The sequence below is a fragment of the Aptenodytes forsteri genome, unplaced genomic scaffold (genome assembly GCF_000699145.1).
Source record: "Aptenodytes forsteri isolate BGI_AS27 unplaced genomic scaffold, ASM69914v1 Scaffold12, whole genome shotgun sequence".
NCBI classification, from domain to species: Eukaryota; Metazoa; Chordata; class Aves; order Sphenisciformes; family Spheniscidae; genus Aptenodytes; species Aptenodytes forsteri.
In genome coordinates this window covers 202,261-217,265 of record NW_008794161.1, presented here as the reverse complement: position 1 = coordinate 217,265, position 15,005 = coordinate 202,261, and the positions used below count along the sequence as shown (strand labels likewise).

Genomic DNA, 15,005 nt, shown 5'->3' with positions numbered 1-15,005 from the left:
TTCTCAGCGCAGGTCGGGCGGGGGGGGGGGCGCGGGCATCGGGAGCTGCTCCCCGGCCGCGAGGAGCTGCAAAATCTTGTCAGTCTTTTCCTAGTTTTCATAGTTATTTTTTACTGGAAGTAGTTTTGTGCTGAACCTGTTTTATGCTCTCTCTCTTCAGGCTGAGGACTGGCTGTCGCTCATGAGCTGCGTGCCGTGGTCTCTAGTGTACCCTGACCCTGCCGTTAAGCCCAGTGGCATCTTGTGTCTCGTCAGCTGAAAATGAAGACTGTTTTAATGGTCGCGGAGAAGCCTTCTCTGGCTCAGTCCATCGCCAAGATCCTCTCGAGGGGTAGGAAAGAAAGCATGTTGGTGTAGTCCTTCTGCTTGTTCTGCCAGTGGCGGAGTCGAAGTGCTCTGGAGTGCACAACCCAGCTGAGGAGATACGCGTTAGCTGCCTAGAGACAAACTGTGTGATGCAAAGGTTGCCAGATTTTGCTGTAGATGAAGTGAGGTTGAGAAACACCGTGGTCAGTTACTTGGTTGTCTTGGGGCAGCTGCCACCTGGGAATGGTGGCTTAGGACAGGTTGCACTTCATAAAATAACTGGGTGGCACTTTGCATTCTGTTTATTTTTATGTGCTGATGCCTATTCAATTCACGAATAAAGAAATCTGGTTCTGATATTTTATATAGCTGGAGTGTGTGTTAGTGCATTTGGTTTCTAGAAAGTGCCAATCAGGTAGCAAGTTGCTGTTCTGAGATTTTTGAAGCTGTAGTAAATACTTTATAAATCGTGGAAAACAGAATGAGTTGATTATAACTGTACTGGTCTAGAAAACTAGCTGTATATTCATAAGGATATCTTGGTGTGAGGGAAAGGATGGAGGAGATAACGGATAGTTTCAATTGAAAATAAAATATGCTTTAAAAAAGGTCTAAAGTGATAATTAACCAAAATAAAAACTTGATCAATGAACAGACTTTTGTGATCAGGAAGACCCTAGCTGTAAGGTCTGAGAAAAGGGGGATGTTATTTCACAGAAAATAACTGTTATTTCAATAGGGTTTTTTTATCCTGTTGATATTTATGATCTTATTTTCACAGGAAACATGTCATCTCGCAAGGGACTGAATGGTGCATGTTCTGTGCACGAGTACACTGGATCGTTTGTAGGACAGAGTGCCCATTTCAAGATGACATCTGTGTGTGGTCATGTTATGACTTTGGATTTCATAGGTATTTGTTCATAAAATGTTTTAACTGAGATGGCTTGTAAAACCGTCAAGGACTTCTAATAGGAAAATACTCATTGTGGAAATAATTCAGGAAGAATGTTAGAACTAGAGAGGAAAGGAGGATGAAAAGATCGCTTGTGGTCAGCAGTTCTTTATTTTTGTTTCTAGTTCGCTGGCTGACTTCTTGCATGACTTTGGGCTGGGCATGCCACTTACGTTTTCTGTGCCTGAATTATGTCCCTGGAAAATGAGGGGAGATGAGGCTCAATTTGCTAGCCTGTAAAAGTGTTTTTGTGCTTTGGATGAAAGGTGATTAACCAATGCAGAGTCCAAAGGGATATTCTCTAAAGCACTGTAGTGTATTACTGCAAAACAGAGACATGGTAAGGATAATGCGCAAGGAATCCTGTTGCTAACTTGCTTTGAAGTGTGGGACTAGTCATGTGACTGCTGTATTTCCTCTAATGATAATGACCTCACAAGTTTTATGAGGACTAAATTTTGGGTTATTTACACAGTGCTTTGAAGAGGTACAGTTTAATGTAATTGCTAAGCAATATTACTAACAGTTACTTCAGAAAAATGGAAATGAACAAATGCGTTGCTATGAGAAGGTGACACACGATGCTCCATGGCATAACGGCTGAGACATAACTGGCTGTACGTAATGAACAGTAAAACAGACTACAGTGTGCACATTATGTGTGCACTGTGAAAATAAAAATAGCTGCCTCCCCTTCACCTGGTTGATTAATAGTGCAAACAGAAGGTGTTTTAATAGCTCATGTTAAAATTTCTGAAAGGTGTGTAGGATTTTTTTTCCTTCATATGTTTCAAAATGATAGCTGCAATTCACATAATGCTAAGGGGTCCCTTGATATACAGTAAAGCAAGATGTGTTAGGGTAGAAGGCAAATCTTGAAAGCCAAGTGTCTTCCAAAGTAATGTTGTTTGCTGTTGTTTGTTTGTTTGTTTGTTTTTTAATATATATATTTAGAGCTTTACTTAATATACTTCTGCTTTTCAGGAAAATATAACAGCTGGGACAAAGTGGATCCAGCAGAACTTTTTAGCAAAGCTCCCACAGAAAAGAAAGAAGCTAATCCCAAACTGACCATGGTGAAGTTTTTACAGGTATTCTTTCTTATGAGATTTATTTGAGATATATCTTTTTTTTCCTTGGCATTCTTTTTCTTTATTTCACCTGGAGCATATTCTATCTTCAAGGATTCATTGTTCCTATTCTTCCTTTGTTAGAGGAAGCAATGAGACCTATTTTTGTCCTGTCAAGAAGAATAAGTGAAATTATTCTGTGGTTCTGGAAAGCAATAAAAATTATTAATAAATTTGAAAAAGCAGTGTAGCATTTTGCTATGAATTACCCTTGCTTTAAAAAAAAAAAATTTCTTACAGGTTAGCTAGCTTTGTTTAAGAACCAGAAGTATAACCCTCTCCCAGCTCTTAGAGTGGGTCAGTTATCTTCCACTTTAGTATAAGAAATTGAGTCTGTCTTCACCACAGCTAGTTTTCTGTTGGAGGGTAACGCCAGAGCATTCCATGTCCTTCCAAACATTTTTTACATATCCTTCCCCCTAGTAAGGCAGACAGGCCATTTGAATGCACTGTTTCTCACACTGCAGGTTGTTGAATGTTTGATCTAGTGGGTCTATTCACCTGCTTCCCAAAAGTGGGCAGTGTTTGGCAATACGCTGTACAATATGCTAGAGTTCTTCCAGGGTCAAAGAGAAATGAGTGTGTTCCTAAATAAGGATTTTCTTCCCTGCAGGAAACAGCTTTTTGTCAAGGTTAGATCTATTTTATTAATTTTACTGGTTCTTACACTGTCTGAAATCTTTGCCTTGTTGCATTCACTTTTGCCATTGTGAGTTTTTTGACTGTCGATATCGTGCTTCTCAAAATTGGAGGGTTGGATGCATGTTTTGCTTCTAACAGCAAGTGCAAGGCATAGCTTGTAAATGCCTTTAAAATAAGTCTATGTTGGTTATTGTTCACTCTTCACATGTGCCTTTCTGAGAGGAAAGCAGTAGTTTGGTTGCTTTTACAAAATAATACTTTCTGAAAGGCAAGTCTATGTGGTGTAAAACTGATTTCTGTCAGATAAATTTAGACTTCTTGGTATCTATAAACTAGGAAAGTGTTTCTTGGTTTGTTTTTTTTTTTTTTTTTTTAATGATGTGGAAATTGAGGTACAGAAAGGGGAAGGGACTGGGCCCAAGGCTGCACACGCAGACTGTGGCAGTTTCAGGAGAATTCCACTGCTATAGAGCTATGCTGATTTTTTTTTTTTTTCAGGTCCTGCAGAAAAGCATCTTGTAGGCAGAGTTCTGGTCCCATGAAGCACAGCTTGCTTCTCTTCTTCAACCACTGTTTAAGCGCCTGCAGACTTCTTGTCATTTCTGCTATGTTCTTCCAATCATTTTTGCACCAAATAAATTATATCTAGTACTTTTAAAATAGAAACAAAAAGTACACAGTTAGTGAGGAGGTAGGTGGTTTTTTTGAATTGCTGAATAACTGTGCTAATTTTTCTCGCAGGTGGAGGGGAGAGGCTGTGATTGTATTGTCTTGTGGTTGGATTGTGATAAGGAAGGAGAAAACATCTGTTTTGAAGTAAGATTTCCATTTTCAAGACTTATAATACCATAATATATTTGTCTGTGACATACAATACTATCAATGTATTGTTTTATGGATATACCGTAAAATTCAAACTAAGTTGAATGATATTTTAAAGGCATGGAGGGCCTTGGTGGAAAAACTCATGTGCTTTTGAACTCTTTAAGATGTCAGTTAAAGAGTATAAATCAATTTCATAGCTGTTTCTCATCTGAGATGAACAATAAGGTCTCTTAAATGTTCAGACATTCCAGTGCTTTGAGAATTGGTCTGTATTTCACAGCTGGAGTAGTTATTTTGCTGTCCTTATAAAACTTGGTCTCTATTATCTTTCATTCATTAAGCAATTAGACACTTTTGAGCATAGAGGCTGCTTTTTAGTGTAGGCTTACTGCAGGAATGTGGACTCTGCACATAAAAGGTATAGAACTAAAACTTTGGCGTGCAAAGATTTTTTTTTTTTAACATCCTATTCCCAGAAGTCTCCATGAAGAGTATTTTTTGTTTTTTGTTTAAAGAAGCACTTTTTATCAAGTATTTGTTTTAAGTTCTTTAAATACCACTGTATCATAACTGGGCCCTGGCAATATGTAGAATAAACCCAGATAGAAACTGATACATATTCACCAAAAGGTGCTGCAGCTGCACTGGTGAATTTCTTTGCACTTAGCTAAGAATAGTGCTTCACTTCTGGCAGTTGCTGTTTAATAAATAAATAAATCCTTCAGTTTTGCTAATTCTTAATACACTTCTGAGTGGATAGACAAATACTGCTCTTGCTTATCAGTTAGTGTATTGGCATGACATCTTACTGAATTAAGAAAGTAGTTACATATCAGCAAATATTTTGTGGAGAGTAGGGTTTTTTCTTTAGAAAGAAAAACTGACTTAAGCCCGTACCTTTCAAATACTCTTAAAATATGTTTCTGATCTTCATTAGGTTCTTGATGCTGTTCTTCCTGTAATGAACAAACCTCGTAGCACCGAAAGGACGATTTATAGAGCTAAATTCAGTTCTATTACTGACACAGACATCTGCAATGCCATGAATCACTTAGGAGAACCCAATCGCAATGAAGCTCTTTCAGTGGATGCCCGCCAGGAGCTGGATCTTAGAATTGGCTGTGCGTTTACAAGGTGACAGCATAGATTACAGATAGTTCTACGAAAGGTTCAGGAATACTGCTTCGTCCACAAAATACGTCTCGGAACTCTAGTGGCTAATTCTGCTCAGCACCAAACTGAACAATTTTATGTACAGACAAATAAAAAGAAATAAAAAATTGTGTTATGGCTTTGAGCTAGGTAAAGTACTATCAGCAACTATGGTATGATCTTATTTTATGATGTTCTCCCACATTTCTTTGGGAATAAACAGGATTCAGTGAGGCAAAGTAATTATGACTTAATTAGCTGTAAGAGATGATATATCTCAGAATGCTTTTTTCCTAATGCCTGAGTGATTTAATAGATTACTCATATTTGTGTGTATAAGTTAATGTAAACTTTTGTTTTTCATGGGAATGAGGATATTAATGTACTTGTTCCTGTTTTGTTTTTTTTTCCCCCCTCTCTTAGGTTTCAGACTAAGTATTTTCAGGGGAAATACGGGAATTTAGACAGCTCCCTCATCTCCTTTGGTCCGTGTCAGACCCCAACACTTGGATTCTGTGTTGAAAGGCATGACAAAATCCAGTCATTTAAGCCTGAGACTTACTGGGTGTTGCAAGCTAAAGTAAGTTTTACAATACTTGTTTGTATATGAGGAACATATATTTTTACCAAAGAAATGCATTTATATTTTCATTTTGTTCATTCATAAATTTGTAGCTGCTGACGAGCATTCACAATGCCTACAATTTACTCATCTGTTCTCATTCAGTTCACATGTGTGTCACCACTCTCTCAAGAACAGATTCCGGGATGTCAGTTTTGTGTTAAAGTGGTTATTGTCTGCTGCTTATAAGAATTCTTCAGTGCTAACCATCTAAGCTTAGACTCGGCCAAAAAGACTACTTAAAATGGTTTTCTTTTGTTCCCTGGGGTCCTTGGACTGACTATGTTGTTAATTTGAATCCAGGAATTAATTAGGCTGCCAACAAACATTGGCATTGCTCAGTATTGGAATTTTAAAGCAAATAAAATGCTCATTGTGTTAATTGGCAATTGAATCCTCTGAATACTTTGGCAGCTTATAGCAGTTTTATAGCCTCGCTGCTGTCCAAGCTCTGAGAGCAAACCAACATGGTTTTACTGCTTGTGATCACAAGGATTTTTTAAACAAATAAGGGATAGATGGTAAAAAGTTGCCACTTTTAGATTTTAAAATAAAAAAATAAGAAATCTGGTTTCTATTGTCATCTCTTTTCTGATGTGTCTCGTGTCATGCTAGAAATAGTTGGTGCCTGTTTTCAGAGAGTTTTGTGCTCTCTCATATTGGTTGCTTCACATTTATTTTTGTACATGGGACTTGAAACATGACCTAGTTACAATTTAATACAAATGATTGATTTTGCTAAATCAAAATGGTAAACTTTGAATTTCTGCCCATTTCAGCCTTTACTGTTCCCAACACTAAAAATAAGAAAAGTATTTCAGTTAACTGCAGGAATAATTCCAGTCATTCCCCCTGAGCCCAGAACTCAAAGTACTCCTTCTTTCTCAAAAGCCCCTGTGAAAAAGAATGCAACTGCATGTTTGGAGCACTTGTGTCCTAGTACAGGTATTAATAGTATTTGCTTATTGCATTATTGTTGGAAATGTGCATTCTCACACTTCTAGTAATAGAGTTGGTGGGAATTAATTTTTTTTTTCCCCGGTCCAATAGGTGAACCCTGAAAAAGAAAGTTCTCTCACTTTGGATTGGGATAGAGTGAGGGTGTTTGATCGTGAAATTGCTCAAATGTTCCTGAATATAACAAAGATGGCAAAAGAAGCAAAGGTAATAATACTTACTAAGTATCAGTAGAGCCATGTTTCATATGAGAATAAAGGGCAAGAAATGTTTTTTATTGTAGTTCATATTTTGATAGTGTGGTCATCTCAGCAGAAACCGCTTCTTAATACTGACTTTGGAAATGATCATCACTCGTGATAGGAAGTCTTCATTACTAAACCTGCTAAGAAATACTGTTCAGATCTCTCCAAGCAGACCTCTTATTTCCCATGAGACATTGTATAAATCAGAATTTAATTACTTATATGGCAATATTCCTGCATTTAAATTTTTAATCATGTGTATGGTACAGTCTTTATAGCCAATTAACTTCTAATTCTGCTCAGTTCAATACTTGTTTGACGGTATGTTTGAATTTAAATGCTTATAGCCATCAAGGTTCAAAGACTGCATGAAGCTTTTAACTATAAAGATCCTGATTTTTAGGACCATTACTTGGAATAAGCACTAAATCCTTGTAGCACTGAAAGTACGTGCTGCTGAGGTAAATGGGAAGTAAAGATAGCAATAAGCTACCTTGCTGCGCTCACAGTTACAGGCCTTAGGACTGTAACTTTAGAATTTGGTAAAATTATCTCCAGCCAGATTTCCTAAAGTAAAAATATATTAGTGGTTACTGTTTTAAGAAAACAAAACAGATATGACAAGAATAGATAATGGTAGGTATGCCACATGTTTATAGATGTGATTGAAATTACACATTTACCAGTTACCAAACTTCAAAACTTTTACTGGGAAAATGCTATTTTCTAGGTAGAATCTGTGAGTAAAAAAGAGAAGGTGAAGCAGAGACCACTGGCTCTGAACACGGTAGAAATGCTACGAGTGGCCAGTGCTGCTTTAGGTATGTGTAAAAAGTTCAGATTTTCATACTGTTTTAAAGCAAAATATTTTGGCTTCTCAGACGAAATAATCAAGGACATATCAAATATAGATTGATACCATCCTCTCCCTATAATACATCATTTTGGGGGAAGGATCAAGTTTAGAAAGCTTGTCAAAAGTAAAATGTTGGGTAAGATAAAGGTGACAAAAGTCTTACGGAAAGGACAAACCATGATTTATTTAAATGCTTTGATAAGGTATACTTTCAGATGCAGCAAACAAATCATAATCACAGTGATGTGTAGATGATTTTTGTTTTCTCCTATCCCATCTTAGGAATGGGTCCACAACATGCCATGCAAATAGCAGAGCGTCTTTATACTCAGGGTTATATTAGCTACCCTCGAACAGAAACTACCCATTATCCAGAAAACTTTGACTTGAAAGGATGTTTGAGGCAACAAGCCAATAATCCTTACTGGGCAGAAACTGTGAGTATATGAAGCAAAACCTGTACTAACAGATCATTCTCTAGTCTGTGTTTTAGAATGTATCTTACTTGGCCTATAGGTCTTCAGAAACAATAAATACCTGTAATTGCTTTTATTTATGGATGTTGTATTCTCATGGATTTGATCTGAAAAGTTTCTTAACCTGCTAAGAGAGACCTGTTACCCACTTCAGCCAGCCTGTTTTCTCTCTCTTCCTTCACCCAGGTAAAAGCATTGCTATCAGAAGGCATTAATCGTCCAAGGAAAGGCCATGATGCGGGAGACCATCCTCCCATCACTCCAATGAGAGCTGCAACAGAAGCAGAATTAGGTATAGGCAGATTCAGTAGTGTTGGAACACTATGTGAGGAAATTAGTTCCTTGGGGTATAGGAGCCAGTTTGAAAATCCCTGAGTTTCAACAGAAAATACAATTATTTGAATAGTAGGAAGTGAAGAGAGAGCAATCTTTATCCTAACTTAAACTTCTGGTGACAGTGAAGTTCAGAGCTGGTCTGCTATTCAGTAATTGATCCTAGGGACCATAGTACTGCTAAGGAAAAGGAATAGCCAACTTAACAACTTAATGCCTACTTTCAGTAGGAGAAATTTGCCGCAGAATAGTAGCTTCCAAGTATTGCAATTTTATTGTATTTTTGTGCTTGAAAGTCAAACTTCAACTGCATTTTAATTTAGTCTCTATGGTTTGTGGGGTTTATATAAAAATGTAATGTTTGACTTTCTGTACACTGTGATCCCTCAAAAAAGGATTTTAAGGTTGTAAGAAAGTGTAGTGAATGTATTGTATTGTTTATTAGGAATAGCTAAAGATTGTTGTAGGAAACTGATAACTTCTGTTTTTCATGAATCAGTAAAATAATCTCTGATAGAAAAACAAATGCTTTAAAATTTTGACTAATTGTATGGGATACTGAATGGCCGTGTAAGATTTTTTTTCTTTATGTACACAGCAAGATGAAATATGCAAAGCACAGGACTACGAATTAGAAGCTGTTCATGGCAGTGTAACCTTTTGACTATTAGATTTCCTATCTGTAGAATGTGAATATGGAAACTTTGCTTTGAAATTTAACCTATATTAGTGTTAATAGGTAGTATTTTTAGAGTGATCTGTTGCAGGACTTCAAGCTGACCAGTGTGGCAGTTGCCACTAGAATCCCATTTTAGGTTTTAGATTAGGGTGTGGTCTCCAGTGGCACTAAGCAGTAGATCATTTTATTTTTGTTCATATGTCTCTCTTCTTTGTTTTGTTTTTAAGCAAAGAAGAAAAGTCTTTTCTACTTTATCCTCTCATTCAAACACATTGCAAAACTGGGAGATGGGCTGGTGAAATTGCCAGTCCTTCTCCAAGAGCATCTGCATGCAGCTCATGTCTGTATGACATGACGATTCTATAGGCAGGAAATTTTTAAGGGGAAACTGGATGGACTTTTGAATGTTATTTTCTTTTAGGTACCAGTTCTTCCTGTGATACCTGTGGAAATCTGGTACCTTTTAGTGCAGGTTTTACGTACAGCTGCAGGACTTGAGTTTTGTGGGTAAGATGTTGTTTATCCTCAGGTGGAGATGGATGGCGACTATATGAGTATATAACTAGGCATTTCATTGCCACTGTCAGCGCTGATTGCAAGTACCTACAAACCACCATTTCTTTCAGTATTGGCCCTGAATGTTTTACGTGTATCGGAAAAGTGGTAACTTCGCCAGGTAAGACAAATCAGGGAGTAAGTAGTTAGCTACAGATTTTTTTTTTTTCTTCCCCACTAATACATTGAATGCATATAAAAGTGAAGCTTTGGGGGCAAGTACAATTTTGAAGACATTTTTTGAGCTATCAAGACCAGAGACCAAATCTTTGTCTTCATTTCCATACTTCAATTACAATAGAAAAAGTCTTATTTTTCATGTAGTAGTCTCAAAGATTTAATGCCACATTTGCCCATGTGAAGACCAGTCTTTTTATAGACAGCAAACGCCTTTTGAGGGTTAAATTACACAAAGGCAAACTTTTTTTCTTGGGCCCCTGTAAAATGAATGTAGCACCACCACTGAGATTTTTATGGTGAGCTGGCCCAATAGTCCTTATTACATTAATATGACTTACTATTTGTATTTCTTTTTTTTTAAGAAACTCTTCCTATCCATTCTGGCACTGTGCTTTCATTCAAGGAAAGCATTTACTTTTTTTCATACATCAACCTGACTCAAGTCACATGCAAAATAGATTTGACGCAATGTAGCAGGAGATACCATCTTGTGATACTGTATTGCCTTAGATATTTTCTGCATGGTATGGCAGACAGCCTCTTAACTTTGATCTGTATAATGTGGCCCATGTTAAAATTAGAAATATATACCTTGGCCTTTTGAAAGCTGTGAAGATACGCTCTCATTATTTTTGTTTGTTTGTTTCCTTACCTCCAGGGTTCACAGAAATTATGCCGTGGCACAGCATCCCATTAGAAGAGAGCCTTCCCCACTGTGAGAAAGGAGATCTTTTTCCAATTGGTGAAATAAAATTGCTGGAAAAGCAGACCAGTCCTCCTGATTATCTGACAGAAGCAGAACTTATCACTCTGATGGAAAAGCATGGCATTGGTAGGAACTTGCTTAACTTACATTATCCTGTAATACATCCACCAAGAGTGCAAAGAGTCTGAATCGCTCCTCTGAACTATCTCTGTCGGTAATGACCTTTCAGTATTCATTTGAATAGGTACAGTAACAATCTCTTTTTTCCCTTCAAGCCACAATGCCTGTAGCACCTCTTAGCAGATTGTAGATTGTCTCTTCCTCCACGTTCCTTTCCCTTTCTTATCCTTATGCCTAGTTTCTGGCCAAAGCAGTACCCTTTCATAATACATCCTTGTCACTTCTCTGTCAGAAAGAGCTGATGTTGTGTGGAAGAATGCACCTCCCCATTCTTAGGAATTATTTCCTTTGCAGCTTGCTTCAGCTTTGCTGGCTCCAGTAGTCCTTATATATCTTATTACTCAATTTACCACAATACTACTTGTTTTTTTTAATCTGACTTGTTTCCTTTGATGCATTTTCATAAATTTGTCCAGTCAAAGCAAACATAGTCTCTTACTCCACTGTGTTTTTCCAGAATAAGTGATTGTGAGAATAGGTGTCTTCCCAATAGTAATTCCTTGGAATAGGTGAAAGAATTAAGGTTAAAACATAATGTTTCAGACTTCTCAGAAGTGCAAAGGACATAAGAGTTACTAGAGAGAGAAGTTATCCACTGGAAGTTGGATAACAGTAAAAAGGTATCTGAATTTTAAGCAGTCTCAGGAGCGCTATAATTTGACATAAAACCAGAGAAGTCAGAAATGAGTAATTCGAAGAAAACTTTGTTTTGTTCTGGATGGATATATTGTTTTCCTTTGTGTGGCAGGAACTGATGCAAGTATTCCAGTCCACATTAACAACATTTGCCAGCGAAACTATGTCACAGTGGAGAGTGGTCGGAGACTAAAGCCTACAAACCTTGGCATTGTTCTGGTTCATGGTTATTACAAAATAGGTCAGTTCAATGCTCTTCCCTTTCCGTCCTCTTACCTTCTTTTTCCTTCAGTATGTCAAGAGCTGTTGTCACTGTATAAGTAGCATTTCTGTCTGAAATAATGCATCTAGGAAAGTATTACTAATTCCAAAGACTATGATAATTAAAAGTGATGCCAGTTTACTTATGGACAGTTTCCTACGCCCATTTTTTGATCTTTCATTGCTGCTTCTCTGTTGCTGTTGTCTCTGGTTTTCTGTTAGATGCAGAACTGGTTCTTCCTACGATCCGCAGTGCTGTAGAGAAGCAACTCAACTTAATAGCTCTGGGTAAAGCGAATTATCATCAGGTCCTGGAGCACACCCTTGATATTTTCAAAAGGAAATTTCACTATTTTGTGGATTCTATTGCAGGTAAAACGCTTTACATGTGGAGTTCCCTACAATTACTTAATTGTTGCAAAGATGCTACTAGAAAATACTTATATATTAGGTTCCTTTCAGAGGTTTAAGCTTACTGCAAAGTTGTGTTCCAGGACTGGAAGTTGCCAGTCAAATTAAGTTGCTTTCCAAAAGCAAACGGGCTGAGTCAGGGCTCCAAAACTCTACTTCAGATTTATTTTGTGACTGTGTAGTGGGGAGTTTTCAGAAACTTCAGACTAGCTGAAGTACTTACCCTTGTGTGTTTGTGCATGCTCACTGCAAAATGCTGTGTATTTAAAAAGTCTTCCTGAACAAGGAAGAGCATTGTGAGTAAAATATTTTCATTCCCTACTGAGGTTAAACCATGACAGTCCTTCACAGGTCCTGTAGATGATTTTGTGCAAGATTTCCTCTTAAGAACTAGAATTCTAACATAAATGTGATTATCTCTTTCGCAGGTATGGATGAGCTGATGGAAGTGTCTTTTTCACCCTTAGCTGCCACGGGTAAACCTCTTTCCCGCTGCGGTAAATGCCATCGTTTCATGAAGTACATTCAGGTAAGTTCACCTCATGCTTGGAATTTCAATTTCACTTGCTGGGGAGCATTGAGTAGAAACCCCTTTTCCATTATTGAATTTGGATTCAAATGTGGTTGTCAGGAGTGCATTTCTAAACCAAAAAGCCTGATGGAGTTTTTCCATGGGGAACAAACTAGAGAGCAGCCCTAGTTGGATTTACTGCAAGTTTTGAGCTCTGTTGACACTACAGTTGTTCAGGAGATTTGTATTCTACTTCCAGGCCAAACCAAGTCGTCTGCATTGCTCTCACTGTGATGACACCTACAGTCTCCCACAGAATGGTACCATTAAACTCTACAAAGAGTTGCGTTGCCCCCTAGATGACTTTGAGCTGGTGCTGTGGTCGTCTGGATCCAGAGGAAAGAGCTACCCACTCTGTCCATACTGTTACAACCATCCTCCCTTCAGGGACATGAAAAAAGGTAGGAATTCTGGAAACATGCAGGGATAACCTTCACTTGAAATAGATTAGGTGCAGTGTATACAGTGTGCTTTTTAGTAGTTTTTAATCAGTGGTGCTTGATATAAAGTGCTGTTCAAATGAAATTACAGATACCTAAAATTCACGCTAAACTCGCTGACCAAAATGTATTCGTTAACTCATTTCTGAATACTTTTTTTCTTTATAAAAGAAGAAAGAAATTAATTTATGTGCATGCACAGTAGGTGACCTTCATAACACTCAGTATGCAGTGAAAGACACTGAGATTCTGACACCTTGCAAATTGGAGTATGCTTGGTATGGATAGGACTATAAATTAAGACCAGGTCTTGAGAGTGTTTTGATACTGAGATAGATGGTGTGTCAAAAGCTGTTGAAGGATATAAGAAGGGGTAAAAGTTGCAGTTAGTTTGGTAACTGTGAGACCAAAACTTAATTAAAGTAGTGCTTTGAAGCTCTTGAGTATCAGGAGCTTTTTGGCATCTTTTTATTACCATCTTTTAATTAAAAATGTCTTGTACTAACAGTGTATAGTGCAAGTATAAAATAGCAGTTAGTTAGGAGCCATACCTTTAATTGAAAACATAATTAGTTTTCATCACTAATGTGTCCAAACTGCCTGTACTGTACACTGGCAGTATCTGGCAATTCTGAAAGCCATTACAGAAAAATCTTTGAGCAAGGGATTATTCTGAATCTGTGAAAAGGCAAGTTGCCATCTGGGGAGCGGTTCCATTCTGTAGTGATTTAGAAAACGTCTAATATACTAAGCTGTCTTTGACGTCTGTATCTCACTTCCTCCAAACTGGGTAGTGTGGGTAGTGATATAAAGGGTTCCTTGTGGTATGGTTTTACTCTTCTTCCACCAGGAATGGGCTGTAACGAATGCACCCACCCCACGTGCCAGCATTCTCTTAGCATGCTTGGAATTGGGCAGTGCGTTGAATGTGAGAATGGGGTTCTGGTGCTAGACTCGACGTCAGGTCCCAAGTGGAAGATGGCATGCAACAAATGCAATGTGATTGTGCACTTCTTTGAGAATGCCCACAAAGTCCGAGTGTCACCGGAGACCTGCGACTTGTGTGATGCAGCCCTTGTGGACGTAGATTTTAACAAAGCTAAATCTCCTCTACCTGGTGATGAGACCCAGCATTCAGGCTGCATATTCTGTGATCCTGTGTTTCAAGATCTGGTGGAGCTGAAACATGCAGCCATGAGGCACCCCATGCACCGTGGGGGACAAGGAAAAAGGCAAGGTCGAGGAAGAGGTAAAGGCCGGAGGCCTGGAGGAAGACTCAATCCAAAGAAACCCAAGGACAAAATGGCAGCTCTGGCTGCTTACTTTGTATAATGGCCACACAACAGAAAAATAAACTTCTTATAAAAATTTGTTTCCCTTTAAGTTCATTTTTAAGTATTTTTAATCTTCACTGCTTTCCTGTCCTTAGAAAAGTTAAACACCTTAGATTGTTGTACACCTTCATTTAATCACAAAACCAATTCTTCTGGATGATCAGTTAGTAACTGAGTAAGCCTTTAAGCTTTTAATTGGAATTCATTGGTCCAAGTAGAGCTTACAAACAGTACGGACACTCAAGAAGTCTACCTAGACTGTTACCTGTGGCTGATAGAAAGGAAATGAAATTTCCCTCTTCTGTCATTTCTGGGGCCTTTGTCAGCAATACAAGTGCCAGGAATGTAAGAGCTGATTAAGATCAGTGTTATGCTGCTGTAGTCAGCATAACATCTCAACTGTTTTAAATCCAGTTGGCAACTGGTCACGAGCGGTGTTCCCCAGGGCTCAGTTTTGGGACCGGTCTTGTTCAATATCTTTATCGATGATCTGGATGAGGGGATCGAGTGCACCCTCAGTAAGTTTGCAGACGACACCAAGTTGGGCGGGAGT

General features: G+C 38.1%; 1 protein-coding gene across 2 annotated transcripts; it reads left to right on the top strand.

Annotated features, from left to right (window-relative positions):
* Window positions 1-171: 171 nt before the first annotated feature.
* Window positions 172-14,506, top strand: TOP3B (topoisomerase (DNA) III beta). 2 transcript variants are annotated; one of them, XM_009280802.2, is made up of 17 exons: window positions 172-331; window positions 1,088-1,219; window positions 2,246-2,352; window positions 3,775-3,849; window positions 4,796-4,992; window positions 5,434-5,590; window positions 6,683-6,796; window positions 7,565-7,655; window positions 7,973-8,127; window positions 8,353-8,458; window positions 9,708-9,854; window positions 10,572-10,745; window positions 11,548-11,676; window positions 11,919-12,068; window positions 12,536-12,636; window positions 12,878-13,079; window positions 13,969-14,506. In XM_009280802.2, exons 1-17 carry the CDS (start codon window positions 262-264, stop codon window positions 14,448-14,450), a joined length of 2,589 nt encoding a protein of 862 aa, XP_009279077.1. In that variant the 5' UTR covers window positions 172-261; the 3' UTR covers window positions 14,451-14,506. The 2 variants fall into 2 exon arrangements, with proteins under 2 accessions (XP_009279077.1, XP_009279084.1); XM_009280809.1 differs by lacking the exons at window positions 172-331; window positions 1,088-1,219 and adding an exon at window positions 3,005-3,023 and having other exon boundaries at window positions 2,271-2,352.
* Window positions 14,507-15,005: the final 499 nt, after the last annotated feature.